The sequence below is a fragment of the Crotalus tigris genome, unplaced genomic scaffold (assembly GCF_016545835.1).
Source record: "Crotalus tigris isolate CLP2741 ecotype Arizona unplaced genomic scaffold, ASM1654583v1 scf7180000021160.8983255:1529534, whole genome shotgun sequence".
Lineage (NCBI taxonomy): Eukaryota > Metazoa > Chordata > Lepidosauria > Squamata > Viperidae > Crotalus > Crotalus tigris.
The window spans coordinates 998431-1015525 of record NW_024098373.1 but is presented as its reverse complement, the minus strand read 5'-3'; the positions used below and the strand labels follow the sequence as shown (position 1 = coordinate 1015525).

The 17095-nt window shown below is 42.8% G+C and overlaps 1 protein-coding gene across 1 annotated transcript in view; it reads right to left on the bottom strand.

Annotated features, from left to right (window-relative positions):
- The window catches only part of ITIH2 (inter-alpha-trypsin inhibitor heavy chain 2), a 45793-nt gene extending 29153 nt beyond the window's left edge, over positions 1-16640 (bottom strand). The window contains exons 1-7 of the mRNA XM_039369550.1: positions 16376-16640; positions 14020-14094; positions 8918-8953; positions 6868-7040; positions 5752-5856; positions 4774-4936; positions 1828-1935 (exon numbers count right to left, since the gene is read on the bottom strand). Coding sequence (XP_039225484.1) covers positions 1828-1935; positions 4774-4936; positions 5752-5856; positions 6868-7040; positions 8918-8953; positions 14020-14094; positions 16376-16504 — 789 coding nt within the window. The 5' untranslated portion in view covers positions 16505-16640. The remainder of the gene's footprint in view (positions 1-1827; positions 1936-4773; positions 4937-5751; positions 5857-6867; positions 7041-8917; positions 8954-14019; positions 14095-16375) is intronic.
- Positions 16641-17095: the final 455 nt, after the last annotated feature.

Here is a 17095-nt window from a genome sequence, read left to right as displayed (position 1 = left end):
CTCTTCCCCCACTCTCTTTCTTTCTCTCTCTCTCTTTCCTCTCTCTCTCTCTCTCTCCCTCCCCCTCTCTCTCTTTCCTCTCTCTCTCTCTCTCTGCCTCCCTCTCTCTCTCTTTCTCCCCCCCCTCTCCTATCTGCTGCTCACCTGGCAAGCTTCAAGCTGTTGTCCAACAAGCTCAGGGGTAGGCAACCTCGTCTCTTTTATGACTCATGGACTTCAACTCCCAGAATTCCTGAGTCAGCCTAGCTGGGCTAGCTAGCTCTCTCCTGCCCTTCCTGCTTCCTGCAGAGACTCAGCAAAGGGAGGAGCTCCGCCCAGTAAGGTTTTCAGCTCCTCGGAGAACACTGTGAGTGCACTCTCTTTTACACATACGCGCACACACACACACACACAAAAAAAAAAAACACAGAGAGAGAGAGAGAGAGAGAGAGAGAGAGAGAGAGAGAGAGAGAGAGAGAGAGAAGCGCAATTGCCTCTCTCTGTCTCTGTCTCTCTCTGCAAAGGCAGAGGAGGCTGGGAGCCACAGGGAAGGCTCAAAGAGCCGCATGCGGCTCCGGAGCCGCAGGTTGCCGACCTGTGGTTTATACAATCTGATAAGAATATTCAGAAGATTTCCAGTTTGTATGACTATTAATTTGTTTGTATACACCAGGGGTAGGCTTGGCTCTTTTATGACTCGTGGACTTCAACTCCCAGAATTCCTGAGCCAGCCATGCTGAGGGGAAAGGGAGAGGTTTCCATGCTTAGCCATGCTGGCTCAGGAATTCTGGGAGTTGAAGTCCACAAGTCATGAAGGGGCCATAGTTCCCCACCCCTGTCCTAAGTCCTAAGCAGTGAGCCTCCTAGAGGAGGGGTAGGCAACCTTTTATGACTAGTGGACTTCAACTCCCAGAATTCCTGAGCCAGCATGCTCAGCTTGGAAACCTCTCCCTTTCCCCTCAGTGTTGCTGGCTCAGGAATTCTGGGAGTTGAAGTCCACGCGTCATAAAAGAGCCAAGATTGCCTACCCTTGGTATACACTGTTAATGTGAGAATACCTTATTTTTATCCTGTTTCCAAATTAATTTGCATGCCTACCCCTGATAACTTGATCTGCTTACAGATCGCACTTATATATTCATATTCGGTTGCATTTTCCTTCCAGACCTTTATTCCTAAATGCATTTTCCTCTTTATTTGGATACAATCTTCTGCAAAATAACATGAAATCTGAAAAATAGCTATGTTCGAATTTACACATTTCTGGAGGAATTGTAACATGGGCCAGTTTGTAGCAGAATTCTCAAAGATCTAAGCCTATATATTAGTCTCTGGCACTTTCCAACTCAAAGGTGCTTTTTCAAAAAGCAATTGGACTTTGTTTCTTTCTTGAAGACGTTTCACTTCTCATCCAAGAAGCTTCTTCAGTTCTGACTGAATGGCAGAGAATGGGAAGATTTATATTCCTTGCAGTCACCGAGGCCACTTGGAGGTGTATCCATCCTCCACCATTCAGTCAGAACTGAAGAAGCTTCTTGGATGAGAAGTGAAGTGTCTTCAAGAAAAAACAAAATCCAATTTCCGTTTGAAAAAGCGCTTTGGGGACAACCATGATCTGGATGATTTGAGAATCTCCACAGACATTTCAATTTCAGTCTTAAAAATCAAAGCTAGAATCTCTGCTCCAATTCAGCCAGAAGCATCTGCGGAGTAAAGGGGAAAGAGAAAGAAAATCAAACACCATCGTGATTTTTTTTTGACTCCTCGCTGGATACCAACCCAGCTTGGATTCTTAAGTAGTCATAGCCCAAGATCCTTTTTCCCCCCTCAAAGAGTAATTAGTCTTACCTTTTTCTCTCCTTTGTTGACTATAGTTGCGTCAATAAACTGCTCACCAAGCACATTAGGAACGTGGACAAAACTAATTCCCTGTGGTTCGACAATGTGGATGTTAACCTAGGGCAAGGGGATAGAAGAGAGATGAGAATAAAATATCAGAAGTACAGAAATAGGGCAACATCTCTGCCGGATGGTACTTTTTGTCAAACAGGCCTGAAGGCAGACCTCACCTTACAAGTCTAATGGAGCCTGGAATTTTCATCATAAGTCATCACGGTTATAAGTCAAGGTATTCATGAGACCAACCTGATTTTACAATCTTATTTTTGCGGTGGTTGTTAATAAGGTGACCAACCGTCCTCCTTTAGGGAGGACAGTCCTCCTTTTGTGATTTCTGTCCTCCCTCGAAAAGTGTCCTCCTACATGGCCTCCTTTTCGATATTTGAAGACTAATCTGCAGGGCTTTTTTTTTCTCATAGAACGCTCAGAACGGCGTTCCGGCACCTTTTTTTGATGGTTTTTTTCCAACTTTTGCATGAGCTGTGCTACTCCCCTTATTGGCTTTCGAAAGCCAATAGGAATTGCTGCTGAGCGCGCCAAAACACCCGGCCGACAAACTTTGCACGTGCAAGTTGTCTGCAGCGAAGGTGAATTGGCAGGAACTTTGCACCCCTCCCTGATACCCAACTACGCCATCTCCTAGTTAGTCCCGAAGATACCTGGAGGAGACTGGAGCAGTAAGTTTCTTTTGATCTTTGGCTCTGCTAGGGCAATAATGGCTGCGGGCGCAAAAGGCAGGGGCGGCGGGGGTGCTGCGGGCAGGGGTGTGAGGGGCTGTGGGACCCACGGGGCCCTCTCTACACAGGGCTGCGCAGGGTGGGTGATGGTGCTGGCGGGGCAGCTGCAGGCAGGATGCAGCCTGCAATGGCAGCCTGCCCCCTGGAGCCAGCACGACTGGTGCTTTGGGAGCCGCGGCGCCCGCTCTACACGGGGCAGCGGTGCTGGCGGGGCGGCTGTGGGTGGGGGCGCGGTGGGCGGTTGATCTTCCATGGGCCGGGCCAGCTTTTACGATATTTTTTTCTTCAATTTATTTGTGTCCTCCTTTTCATTGTAAAAAAGTTGGTCACCTTATTGTTAAGTGAACACCACGGTCGTAATGTGAATGTGGTGGTTGTTATGTGAATGCCACGGTCATTAAGTGTGTCCAGTGGTGGAATTCAAATACCTGAACAACCAGTTCTCTTATTCCAGGCATGTCAAACACAAGGCCCGGGGGCCGGATGCGGCCCGCAAAGTGGTTTCATGTGGCTCGCGAAGCCATCCTGGAAACAGTGAGGGAACGGCCCCCACTGCCTTGGCCCTGCCCCAGGCCGGCCGGGAGCCAATGTACAATTTTGTGGTGTCCATCTATGCTGAAACGCATTCAGTCTTAGCTCCACAAGGCCGTCTGGAAACAGCGAGGAACCAGACTCTGCCGCGTTGGATCCGTCCCCTGGATGCATGCTGGGGAGGGGTCACCCTTTGTGAGGAATGAAGAAATGGACCATGCCTTGGCGCTTGCCCTGGTCCCACCCCTTTCTGCCAGAGACCCTCAGATCTGTCCCACTCCTGCCCAGGCCCCCACAGGCACCCTTGATGTGAACGATGTAGAGCTGGCCACACTCACCTAGTAGGCCACACCCACTCCATCCCTGCCCACCCAGTAGGCTGCACCCACCCTGGCCACACCCACCTGGCCCCTCCGAGGGCAACCGCAATGCTGATGTGGCCCTCAATGAAATTGAGTTTGACACCCCTGTCTTAATCGATGCAGGCCTGGGCCTCTGAGGCCTAGAGCAGGCTTCTGGAAGTGGCATCCACGCACTTCCGGTGGGTCGTTCTAGGCCTGGGAGGCCTCTGAGGCCTAGAACGGACTTCCGGAAGTGGCATCCACACACTTCCAGTGGGTCGTTCTGGGCCTGGGAGGCCTCTGAGGCCTAGAACGGACTTCCGGAAGTGGCATCCACGTACTTCCGGTGGGTTGTTCTAGGCTTGGGAGGCTTCCTCCAGGCCTCTGAGGCCTAGACTGGACTTCTGGAAACCAGCCAGTTCTCCAAATGCAGCAAAATTAAGCTACCAGTTCTGCCGAACCGGCTGAATGCCACCACTGAGTGTGTCCATTTATTTCTCTGGGCAATTTTTTTTGCCAGAAACTGGCTGATAAGATCAGGTGCTGGGAAAAAAAAAATTCTTGCAAGTTACATCCATGACTACAAAATATTGCAATTGGATGTAAAAGTGAGGCAGCTGCCAAGCCCACAAAATACAGTCATATGAATGTTTGTGTATTTTTTTTTGTGTGTGTGTGTGTGCCCCCATCAGAACTCCAGAACCAGGTTGTAAATAGCTTTTGGGGGATCCATCGTGATTTCAAATGGTCGCTAAGTAAATAGGTTGTTAAGAAAGGAGTACCTATACAGGTAGTCCTCGACCCAAAATGGAGCCAAAATTTCTGTTGTTAAGTGAGACATTTTTTAAGTGAGTTTTGCCCCATTTTTGCGACTTTTCTGGCCAGACTTGTTAAGTGAATCACTGCAGCTAGTTAAGTTATCACCCTGGTTGTTAAGTGAATCTGGCTTCCCCCATTGACTTTGCTTGTCAGAAGGTCGCAAAAGGGGATCACGTGACCCCCGGGACACTGCAACTGTCATAAGTACATGCCAGTTGCCAAGCATCTGAATTTTGATCACGTGACCATGGGATGCTGCAATGGTCATAGGTGTGGAAAACGGTCATCAGTCCTTTTTTTCAGTGCTGTTGTAACTTTGAACAATCACTAATGAACTGTTGTATGTCGAGGACTGCCTGTACGCCCAATAATCCTGCTGAAAGTCTGGTACAGACAGTTGGAGGAATTTTTAAGCTGCTAAAAGTCACATTTCACCTCAATTATTTCAGCCATTTCTTGTTCTTTACCTCCAAGTGTTTGGCCAGCCTGCCTGGCTGCACTGGGATAAGGTGTTCGTAGGAGGATAATTTCCTCCGGATGGACTCCTGGTAATGAATTTCAAATTGGACTTTGGTCCCACCTGGGACGCTGAGTTCGGCTTTGAAGTTCTCCATGTCATAAGCGTTGCTCCTGCATTTAAGTACACAAATTATTATTGTCAGTATTGAAATAAAGATGTCAAAGTACCCCCATTTAAGTGCAATTGAGTGCTTAAAGTGCAATTGAGTAAAGGGAGAAAGGGGAATATTCCAAATACAGGTAGTCCTCAAGTTACAACCATTCCCTTAGTGCAATGGTTCTCAACTTGTGGGTCGGGACCCCATTTGGGGTCGAACGACCATTTCACGGGGGTCGCCAAACAACGCAGTCCGCCATTTTTTCCCCCCTTTTCCTTAGCTGTGCTACTCCCTTTTATTCTATTCGCTTTTGAAAGCCAATAGAATAGACTCTCTTGAATAGAGTCTAATTCTATTGGCTTTCAAAAGCCAATAGGAATTGTCCAGGCTGTCTCTCCCCTGCTGAGCCCGCCAAAAGTCCCATTCTGCAAACGGTGCTGCACCAGTTGAGTAGTCCTCGACTTACGACCGGTTGAGTAGTCCTCGACTTATGACCGGTTGGGGGTCGCGGCATTAAAAAGGTTAAGAACCACTGCCTTAGTGACTCCTCAAAGTTACGCTACTGAAAAAAGTGACTTGTGACCATTTTTCACACTTATGACCATTGCAGCATCCCCATGGTCATGCATCAAAATTTGGATGCTTGACGACTGGTTCATATTTATGACGGTCGCAGTGTCCCTGGGGAGGTCACGTGATCCCTTTTTTTGCATCCTTCCAGGCTTTAAAATAAAGAAAGTAGTCCAGAGGTGCTGGACCGTCTCTGTCCTCCATGGCAGGACGAAGGGAATGGAAGAAAGGCTGATCACTGCAACCAGGGTTACCTACCTTAGGATCGCAGCAGCTTTACCTTTGGCCTTAGCCCGGGCATACTGACTTCGAGCGGCAGATTTTTCCTTAATTGAACTAGTAAAAGTGATACCGTTGACATTCCTGTAGAACAGAAAAGAAGCAAAAACAGCACCCAGAATCAGTCACTTGTGAGATGGGCCGCTATAAGAACAGAACACAGAACAGAACATGTGATGGGATTTACAGAACAAGGGATGGAGTTAGGAATAGAATAGAATAGAATAGAATAGAATAGAATAGAATAGAATAGAATAGAATGGAATGGAATGGAATGGAATGGAATGGAATGGAGTGGAGTGGAGTGGAGTGGAGTGGAGTGGAATGGAATGGAATGGAATGGAATGGAATAGAATAGAATAGAATAGAATAGAATAGAATAGAATAGAATAGAATAGAATAGAATAGAATAGAATAGGGAAGGGAAGGGAAGCGAACAGAAGGGAACGGAATAGAACAGAACAGAAGAGAATATGGAAGGGAAGGAACAGAACAGGGAACAGAACAGAACAGAATAGAATATGGAAGGGAACAGAACAGAACAATAGAATATGGAAAAGAAGGGAACAGAAGGGAATGGAATAGAACAGAACAGAGTAGAATATGGAACAAAACAGAATAGAACAGAATATGGAAGGGAAGGGAAGGGAACAGAACAGAACAATAGAATAGGGAAGGGAAGGGAACAGAACAGAACAATAGAATAGGGAAGGGAAGGGAACAGAAGGGAATGGAATAAAACAGAATAGGAATAAGGAATGGAGCAGAGCAGAACAGAACAGAACAGAATATCTGGGAAGGCTGACATCAATCTTGCAAGCTGGAAAGTACAAACCTCCAATCTGCTTAGCCTAGGACAGGGGTAGGTAACCTTGGCTCTTTTATGACTCGTGGACTTCAACTCCCAGAGTTCCTGAACCAGCCATGCTGAGAGGAAAGGGAGAGGTTTCCAAGCTGAGCCATGATGGCTCAGGAATTCTGGGAGTGGAAGTCCACCAGTCATAAAAGAGCCAAGGTTGCCTTCCCCTGGCCTAGGATAAACCTTTGCAGCCTATGAGAAAATTAAATGGATGAACTAGTTTTGCTCCAACTTACATAGTAAAATTGTGGATAAAGGCCCCTTTGGGGATCTGAACATCAAAGGCCAGATTCTGTGAGTACTTGGCTCTGTTTTCCACTTTGGTCTGGACCATCGTATTGGCCATGCGGGACGTGATGATGGACTGGATCTTGTAGCTGTGGAGGACTATTTTGTCATCACCAAGAATCTGAAATGATGAATGCATGGCAGGAAGGGTCAATAAAAGCAGAACTGGGATTCCAAATATGGTCCCACAAATATCCTTATGGCAAGTTTATTGTTGACTTGATTAAACATTGAGATCCAATCAGAGGGAGATTTTAGATAGAACAAGTCACAATGTCAAGTGTACCGTCTACATGATTGCAGGATGAATTTATAAATTTATACAACTGTGTTAGAAATATTGTATAGGAAATCATATGTTAACTAACCCAAGTTTTCAACACAGTTATTGGTTATACAGCCTCTGAAATCCATTAAACTTACAGTAAACATAAGAATTAATTAAACACTTAATTAAACACTTATTTCAAATTGTAAACATACACAAGTGAATGTACAAAACTCAGTTAATACAATGTAAACATAATTATGACACTTACCATTCAAACAAAGAGACCCAATCCACATCACTTGATTTAATCAACCCTTTCTTGGGGCAACATGTATACCTAATCATAGCCAGCATGATACACATCCACACCCCTTAAGACTCACACCAATAAATCTCCTTTCTTCACAGCTGTCTGGATTTCGTTTTGATTTATTTCTGTGCAATCCTGGTTCAAGTTAGACCCCAAATTATTTTTCTGACGTGATCAAAGTTCTAATACTTATCTTGATTTTTTTTATATTTATTTATTTATTTATTTATTAATAAAATTTATATGCCGCCCAATCCCTAGGGACTCAGGGTGGCGTACAAAATTAAAACAATAAATATAACAATAAAAATGAGTACATTCACACAGCATGTCCCAATCGTATCCCGGCCCCCCCGGGGACATCAACCCCAGGCCTGCCGGAACAGGAGCGTATTAATAGCTTTCTTGAAGGCCGGTAAGGTGGGAGTAGTTCGAATCTCGGGTGGAAGTTGATTCCACCACGTCAGAGCTACCACAGAAAAGGCCCTTCCCTGAGGGCCCACCAGCCGACATTGTCTGGCCGACGGTCTAGTTTAAATGAGCAAAGAGGTGATATGGAACCAGAAACAGGTCCAAATCATATCACTGATGAATATTCAAGCAGCTAAATTTGCAGAGAGAGCAAGCTTGGGGCAGATTAAGGCACCAGACTAGAAACCAGGAGACCGTGAGTTCTAGTCCTGCTTTAGGCACAAAGCCAATTGGATGATTTTAGATCAGTCCCCCTTTCTCAGTCCTAAGAACAAGAAGATCAGGGCAAACCACTTCCAAAATATTGCCAAGGCGGTAGCAGGAACTAATCTAGGTGGTCACAGGGAGTCCAGACTGGTTCAAGGATTATCTTAATTCCCACAAATGGATGAATGGCTGCAAAAACCATTCAGAGATGGCTAAACTGTTTGCTTTAATTAAAGAAAAGAACACAACCAACTTTGTTTCTACTTGGAAACCACTCCTGGACTTTGTGCCTGAGGTGGGGGAAAAAATGAAACTTTGATTTTGGGTTTTGCTGATTAGATAGGCTTGTTGTTATAGAAATGGCTATAGAAATCATGCAAAAGAAAAAAGCTGTACTTTTATTACTTTATCTTATTGCGCTAAAAAGAGTCGGATGTCAATGCTTTTCTTTCTGTTTCTCCTTTTACCCTGTGCTTTTTCCTTCTTTCCTTACAAGCCATAAAGGCCTTGACTTGCTTTGGCCGAGCTGAAACCTTTTCTCCATTGTCGCTTAAGCATCCCGTGACAACATTGCACAATAAAAAGCACCAGGTTGATAATATTCTGTTTTCCCCCTGGAGAGGAAAAACAAGATGCCCTAAGCAAACGGTAGGATTGATCTTCTGCTAATGGTTAACTGCGAACTGGGAAGGGGAGGTTGCCCTTTTTCGAAGAGAAAAACATCCAAATGAAAACTCACCAGTTCTTCCTCATTTTCACTGTTGGAGGTGCTTCTCTAGAAAGAAAGAAAGAAGCTGGTTTAGACAAACCTTGATGGTAGCATGAACAACCTTGTAACTTGGACCCCTTTGAACGTCTGATGAAACCAATCAACTCCTATGATGTTCAAACATGGTTATCAAAATATTTTAAAAATAACTCATCTGTTAACAGGGCGCTTTGAACTTTAACTTCGCGGGTGTTTAACCTGTTAACTATTTTTTTCTCTCAGATGTGTAATTTATGACAAGTCCATTGGGTTGCAAATAGCTGTAGAACAGTGGTTCTCAACCTTTTTAATGCCGCGACCCCCAACCGGTCGTAAGTCAAGGACTACTCAGCCGGTTGTAAGTCGAGGACTACTCAACTGGTGCAGCACCGTTTGCAGAATGGAACTTTTGGCGGGCTCAGCAGGGCAGAGATAGCCTGGACAATTCCTATTGGCTTTCAAAAGCCAATAGAATAAAAGGGAGTAGCACAGCTAAGGAAAAGGGGAAAAAAATGGTGGACTGCGTTGTTTGGCGACCCCTGTGAAATGGTCGTTCGACCCCAAATGGGGTCCCAACCCACAGGTTGAGAACCACTGCTGTAGAAGCTTATAAATTTTGGGCCTGCTTGCAAAGGTGGGAGTTATTATTGTTGCCATAGATTGGTCGGTGTTCAACTAGGGGAGATAATATGTGTTTTTGTCCTTTGTTCTTACAAATTCACTTTTTAAAATGTTTTTATTTAGTTTTGTTTTGTCTCTAGGATTTTGTATTTTAATCTTTTGAACAAAACAAAAATTAAAAAAAAACTTATACTCCATCAAGCAACACACTGAAAATAAAGTTATTTTCTTTTCCCATCCAAATTCACGATCCTTCTTTCTTCTGGAGAACCTCTTCAAGGTCCATGGAGCCCATGTTAAGAACCTTTGCGCTAAGGACTTTATTTTTCCTAATCATATACTACTTAAATCTTCTCATCTGCATATACCCGTGGGTCACCCAAATGAAATTTAAAATGTCCAAAAAATCTCTTTAGAAAAAAAAGAGCATCCATAAAAGAACAATACAAATCAATTGATCAACAAATAAACATTGATCAAATTCCAGTAGTTGATTCCAGTATGGCATGAATCACTTAGATGCAAAACCAGAGAAATTCTAGCAAGAAAACAATCAGAAGAAATAAGATTTGGGAAATGCAAGTGAAACACAAAAATTCAGGAACCACAATATTATAACGGTTTGTTTAGTAACCATTTGAAGTTACAATGGCACTGGAAAAAGTGACTTATGTGAAGATATTTAGTTTAATAGTTGTAATAGTAAAGTGTATAATGGGCCAGAACACATAGTTGTAGTTGATTGGTTGGAAACTGAGGGCTCCTACGTTATGATTGGTTGCTGGATGAGAAGGGGGAGTTTCCCCTTTTCCCGCCTTTTTCTTCTGTATGCTCTGTATGCTGTTCTGTGTTTTACTTGACGATTTACCTCATGATGTAGTGATGGGCCTAACTATCTTCTTTAGTGTAAATATAAATATAAAATATATTTATTTATATAAAACTACAAGTTTGTGTCAGGGTCTCTGACTCCATTTGAACACCTGCCGCACAATTCCCTGACAACGTATGACCATTTTTCACACTTATGACCATTGTAGCATCTCCATGAACATGTGATCAATATTCAGACACTGACACTCATATTTATGATGGCTGCAGGTCCCGGGGTCAATGTTATACCCTTTTGTGATTTTCTAGCAAGCAAAATCCATTGGGAAGCCAGATTCTCTTAATAACTGTTGGACTAATTTAACAGCTACAGTGATCCACTTAACAACTGGCAAAATTAACTATTTTGATTGGAGATAATGGACTAGACGGCTATGTAGGAGACTGGAAACCTTCTGTGGACTTTCTACATGCTAAATACAATAACAGATGGTTAACCGAGGGATTTGAAGATTAGTGGAATGTTTAGTTCAACCTATTGACTGCTTTTTCTTTTTGAAGAAAAAGCAGTCAACAATCTCTATATATAGACTATATATATATAGACAGTCAATAGTGTGTGTGTGTGTGTGTGTGTGTGTGTGTATTGCTGACTGCTTTTTCTTCAGGAAAATCTATATCTATATATCTCTATCTCTATCTATCCATCTATCTATCTATCTATCTATCTATCTATCTATCTATCTATCTACCTACCTACCTATCTCTATCTATCTATCTATCTATCTATCTATCTATCTATCTATCTATCTATCTATCTATCTATCTATCTTCTATCATTATCTATCTATCTATCTATCATCTATCATATCTATCTATCTATCTATCTATCTATCTATCTATCTATATCTATCCATCCATCCATCCATCCATCCATCCATCCATCATCTACCATTATCTATCTATCTATGTATCTATCTGTCTGTCTGTCTATCTATCTGTCCGTCCGTCCGTCCATCTATCCATCCATCCATCCATCCATCCATCCATCATCTACCATTATCTATCTATCTATCTATCTATCTATCTATCTATCTATCTATCTATCTATCTATCTATCCATCCATCCATCCATCCATCCATCTATCTATCTATCTATCTATCTGAAAGGGGAGGAAAATTTATTGCTTTTTCTTTTCTTTTTCTTTTCTTTCAGCACTCAGCCAGGGTGGATCCTACATGTTAAATTTAATTGACCACTTTTTCCTCCTTTTTTTGTACACTATTTTTTTTGTTGTTGTTGTTAGGGTTGAATGCACGTTTTTGTCTGGTTTCATTTTGTTCGTTTTACTGTTCTGTATTTTATTCTCTATGATAAAACAATACATTTAAATGATATATATGAACAACTGTGGCAAGAAAGGTCATAAAATGGGACAAACTCACTTAATGAATGTTTCACTTAGCAACAGAAATTTTGGACTCAATTGTGTTCGTAAGTTAAGGACTATCTGTACTTAATGAGTGCTAGTGAGTGTGAGGTTTGCTTCTTATTTATATACCATAATTTGCTCTGCCCTGCCCTACCAATTTTCTCCTTGGTTGTTCCTTGATTAGAGTATTGTTTTCTGCTTGATTGGTTGATTGGGATTAATCCCTGCTTCTTTCAATATTCTCTGCTGATTGTTTTGTTTCTTCCTTAGCTTTTAATTGTTTCTCTTAAATGGTGTGTAATTATGGTGTCTATTGATGGCTGATCTATCTGAATGCCAGGTTTCCAGGGATACTGTAGTGTTTTTGGATTTAGCTTGGTCCAGGATGCCGACAGTTTCTCAGCTGAAACTATGGGTGGATTTGTCCATGTGTTGTGAGAGTTTTCATCACGTCTTCTGACTGCTAGTTAGTCTTCATGGATGTGCTCTGCTAATCTTCTGCCAGCCTGTCCTACATAGTATATGTAGCATATGAGTCTATTATATATAAACTATTATACAGTATGACTCTACTGTAGGGATTTTATTGTGTACAATAGATGACTCTACTATATATAACTCAACTGTCCTTACTGTATTTACGTGTTGTTCAATTACTAAGTTGTGTCTGACTCTTCGCAACTCCATGGACCACAGCACACCAGCTCCCTCTCCACTGTTTCCCAAAGTTTGCCCAAATTCGTGTTCATTGTGTCAATGGCACTATCTAACCATCTCATCCTCTGCTCTCCCCTTCTTCTTTTGTCTTCCATCTTTCCCAACATCAGGGGTCATTTCCAAGGCGTCTTCTCTTATCATTTGGTGGCCAAAGTATTTGAGCTTCAACTTCAGGATCTGTCCTTCCAAAGAACAGAGTTGATTTCCTTTAGGATCAACTGAATGGATCTCCTTGTAGCCCAAGGGGCTCTCAAGAATATTCTCTAGTACTACAATTCAGAAGCATCAAGTTTCTGTCAATAAAATCTGTCAATATATAGATGACTCTATTGCAGTGGTTCTCAACCTTTTTAATGTCGCGACCCCCAACTGGTCGTAAGTCGAGGACTACTCAACCGGTCGTAAGTCGAGGACTACTCAACTGGTGCAGCACCATTTGCAGAATGGAACTTTTGGCGGGCTCAGCAGGGCAGAGACAGCCTGGACAATTCCTATTGGCTTTTGAAAGCCAATAGAATTAGACTCTATTCAAGAGAGTCTACTCTATTGGCTTTCAAAAGCCAATAGAATAAAAGGGAGTAGCACAGCTAAGGAAAAGGGAAAAAAAATGGTGGACTGCATTGTTTGGCGACCACCATGAAATGGTCGTTTGACCCCAAATGGGGTCCCGATCCACAGGTTGAGAACCACTGCTCTATTGTATTTAAGTTACTGTATATAAAAGGGAGGAAATCTCACACCCATTTGCACTGATGATGTTATCTAGTTGGGTTGTGAAACATCTGCAAGGCATCCATCAAGCTCAGAGAGCATCAAGAACTCCAGACCTTTTGACTGTTGCCAGGAAAATGATATGGATGTATCCATACCGTTCCCTAGAGTTAAGCTTGACTCAAGAAAATCTTCCCTTCTATCAAAGAAAAACAAATATGGTTGCTCTCCACACCTCTCTCAATTTCACCCCACTAGTGTACAGATAGTCCTCAACTTACAACAGTTCATTTAGTGACCATTCGATGTTACAACAGCACTGAAAAAAGTGACTTAGGACTGTTTTTCACACTTACAACTGTGGCAGCAACATCCCCGTGTCACATCATCAAAATTCAGCCACCTGGCCACTGACTCATATTTATGACGGTTGCAGTGTCCTGGGGTCATAACCTTCTGACAAGCAAAGTCAATGGAAGGGGGGAAGCCACTTAACCACCGTGTTACTAACTTCACAACTGCAGTGATTCGCTTAACAACTGTGGCAAGAAAGGGAGTAAAATGAGGCAAAATTCACTTAACAAATGTCTCACAACAGCAATTTTGGGCTGAATTGTGATTGTAAGTTGAGGACCACTTGGATCATTAAATTCCTATGATCACTTCCAACCAACGCACTGGTCTAATTCCATTTGCCACTTTTTATTTTATGGGAATGCTGCAGAAGCTGACATTTAGGCGGCCGTTCTGTTTGCAAAATGATAAAATAATCATCTCTACCTGAGGTCTGCCCCTTCGCATACGCGGGCTTGAGATGAGGCCCCCGGTCTCCAAGTCAAACAGCTCTGCCAGTTTCTGGAAGTAAAACCGCTGAGAAGATCAGAAAAAAGAAGCTACACACAGGATTATCAAATTAAATTGGAAAAAAAAAAGTTCCATCATTATTGGGAGCAATGCAGAAATGATTAAGGGCTGAGTGCTTGGAGTACAACGTACAATAATTGTGTACCTTGCCTTCGGATGGCTTGCCTTCAGAAGCTGTGGGTCCTCCAACACTGGAGGTCTTTAAGAAGAGATTGGACAACCACTTATCTGAAATGGTAAGGGTCTCCTGCTTGAGCAGGAGGTTGGACTAGAAGACCTCCAAAGTCCTTTTCAACTTTGATATTCTGTATTCTGTCAACTCACAATAGATTATGTTCCATGATATATTCCCAATGGGATATTGACTTGATTTTAATAATAATAATAATAATAATAATAATAATAATAATAAAGCTGGAAGGGACCTTGGAGGTCATCAAGTCCAACCCCCTGCTCAGGCAGGTAACCCTATACCATTTTGGACAAATGGCTGTCCAGTTTCTTCTTAAAAGCTTCCAATGTTGGAACATTCACCGCTTCTGGAGGCAGGTTGTTCCACTGGTTGATTGTTCTAACTGTCAGGAAGTTTCTCCTTAGTTCTAGGTTGCTTCTCTCCTTGGTTAATTTCCATCCGTTGCTTCTTGTCCTGCCTTCAGGCGCCTTGGAAAATAGCTTGACTGCCTCTTCTTTGTGGCAGCCCCTGAGATACTGGAAGACTGCTATCATGTCCCCCCTTGTCCTTCTCTTTATTAAACTAGACATACCCAATTCCAGCAACCATTCCTTATATGTTTTAGCCTTCAGTCCCCTAATCATCTTTGTTGCTCTTTTCTGCACTCTTTCTAGAGTCTCAACATTTTTTTTGCATTGTGGTGAACTGTTAAATAAAGCCATGGCAGATTTAATAATTATGTATTGAATACACATCTTCCTCAATTTACAACCATTTATTTAGTGACTGTTGGAAGATACAACAAGACCAGAAAGGTGACTTATGACTGGTCCTCACACTTAGAACCATCAGAGCATCCTCACAGTTGTGAGATCAAAATTCAGATGTTTGGCAACCAGAATGAATTTACAACAATGGCAGTATCCCGCCGTCATGTGGTCACCCAACTGGCTTCTGGTAAGCAAAGTCAATGGGATAACCCGGATTTGCCTAAAGGGATTCACTTTAACAACTGCGGTGATCTGCTTAACAACTGTGGCAAAAAGGTCGTAAAATCAAACCCCACTCACTTTACAACCTCCTTGCTTAGCAACAGAAATTCTGGTGCCCGTCATGGTTGTAAGGACTACATACAGGCTGACTTGGAACAAGGCAAAATACAACGTGAAGTTGACTACTTCGCAAGAGAGGAAGAGGAAGAAAAATCACTGGGGAAGCCGGATAACATGATAACATGTTACTAACTTAAGAGCTGCAGTCATTCACTTAACAACTGTGGGAAGAAAGGTCGCAAAATCGAGCAAAACTCACTTAACAACTGTCTTACAACAGAAACTTTGGGCTCCGTTGTGGTAGTAAGTCAAAATCTACCTGTATTGCGTTCCTAGTTATGCACACTACCTTGATACTAGCCCCTTCAACATGGTAGGGCTTCCTTCTTAGAAGACATGGATCTCGTCTCGTACCTGGCTATTTCTATTAATATTAGGATTGAAAGATCTATGGAAATCCTTTCTATCAGAACATGCAGGAAGAGGAATAATGAAGACAGTTCAATTTTAATTTGGACAATTATAGTAATAGTAGTAAAGTTGGAAAGGACCTTGGAGGTCATCTAGTCCAACCCCCTGCTCAGGCAGGAAACCCTACACCATTTCGGACAAATGGCTGTCCAGTCTCTTCTTAAAAACTTCCAGTGTTGGAGCATTTACTGCTTCTGGAGGCAGGCTGTTCCACTGGTTAATTGTTCTCACTGTCAGGAAGTTTCTCTTAGTTCTAGGTTGCTTCTCTCCTTGATTAGTTTCCACCCGTTGCTTCTTGTCCTGCCTTCAGGTGCTTTGAAAAATAGCTTAATTCCCTTTTCTTTATGGCAGCCCCTGAGATATTGGAATACTGTTATCATGTCCCCCTTTGTCCTTCTCTTCGTTAAACTAGACATACCCAATTCTAGCAACCGTTCCTTATATGTTTTAGCCTCCAGTCCCCTAATCATCTTTGTTGCTCTTCTCTGTACTCTTTCTAGAATCTCAACATCTTTTTTATGTTAACTTCAACCCCCCTGTAGATACAAGATTGATTGCCCAGGATAAAAACTCTTACCTCTGCGTCTTCTTCCACAACAAAGTCAAAACTCTGGATTTCCAACACAGCCAGCAGCTGCAGCACCATAAAACAAGCAACAAGGAACTTCATTTTTCCCATTTCCCCTTCCAGTGTTCCAGTGAACATTTAATATGTCCAGTTCCGCACCATCCAAAACTGGGGGGTGGACTTTTTTGCTATAGATCCAAGTTCAAAGGAGTGTGAGGGTCCTCTTGTGTGAAAAAGGCAAACCGCAAATCCTCTTGGTTGTGTTGTGTTTTGCAGGCTCTTTAGCAAGGCTAACCTTGTTTGGGCAAACGCAAATATTTGCCCAGCAATGCTGGTGAGGCCACGGGTCAGGGCCTGTGCAAAGGGCCAAGTCTCTTGATAATGGCTTCAGAGTAACAAAATAACAGAGTTGGAAGGGACCTTGGAGGTCTTCTAGTCTAACCCCTCCTGCTCTAGCAGGAGACCCTATACCATTTTAGATAAATTGTTGTCCAGTCTCTTCTTAAAAACCTCCAGTGATGGAGCATCCACAACTTCTGGAGGCAGGTTGTTCCACTGGTTAATTGTTCTCACTGTCAGGAAGTTTCTCCTTAGTTCTAGGTTGCTTCTCTCCTTGATCAGTTTCCATCCGTTGCTTCTTGTCCTGCCTTCAGGAGCCTTGGAGAATAAGGGTGACCCTCCTGTTCTTTGTGGCAACCCCTGAAATATTGGAAGATATCTGTAGCATGT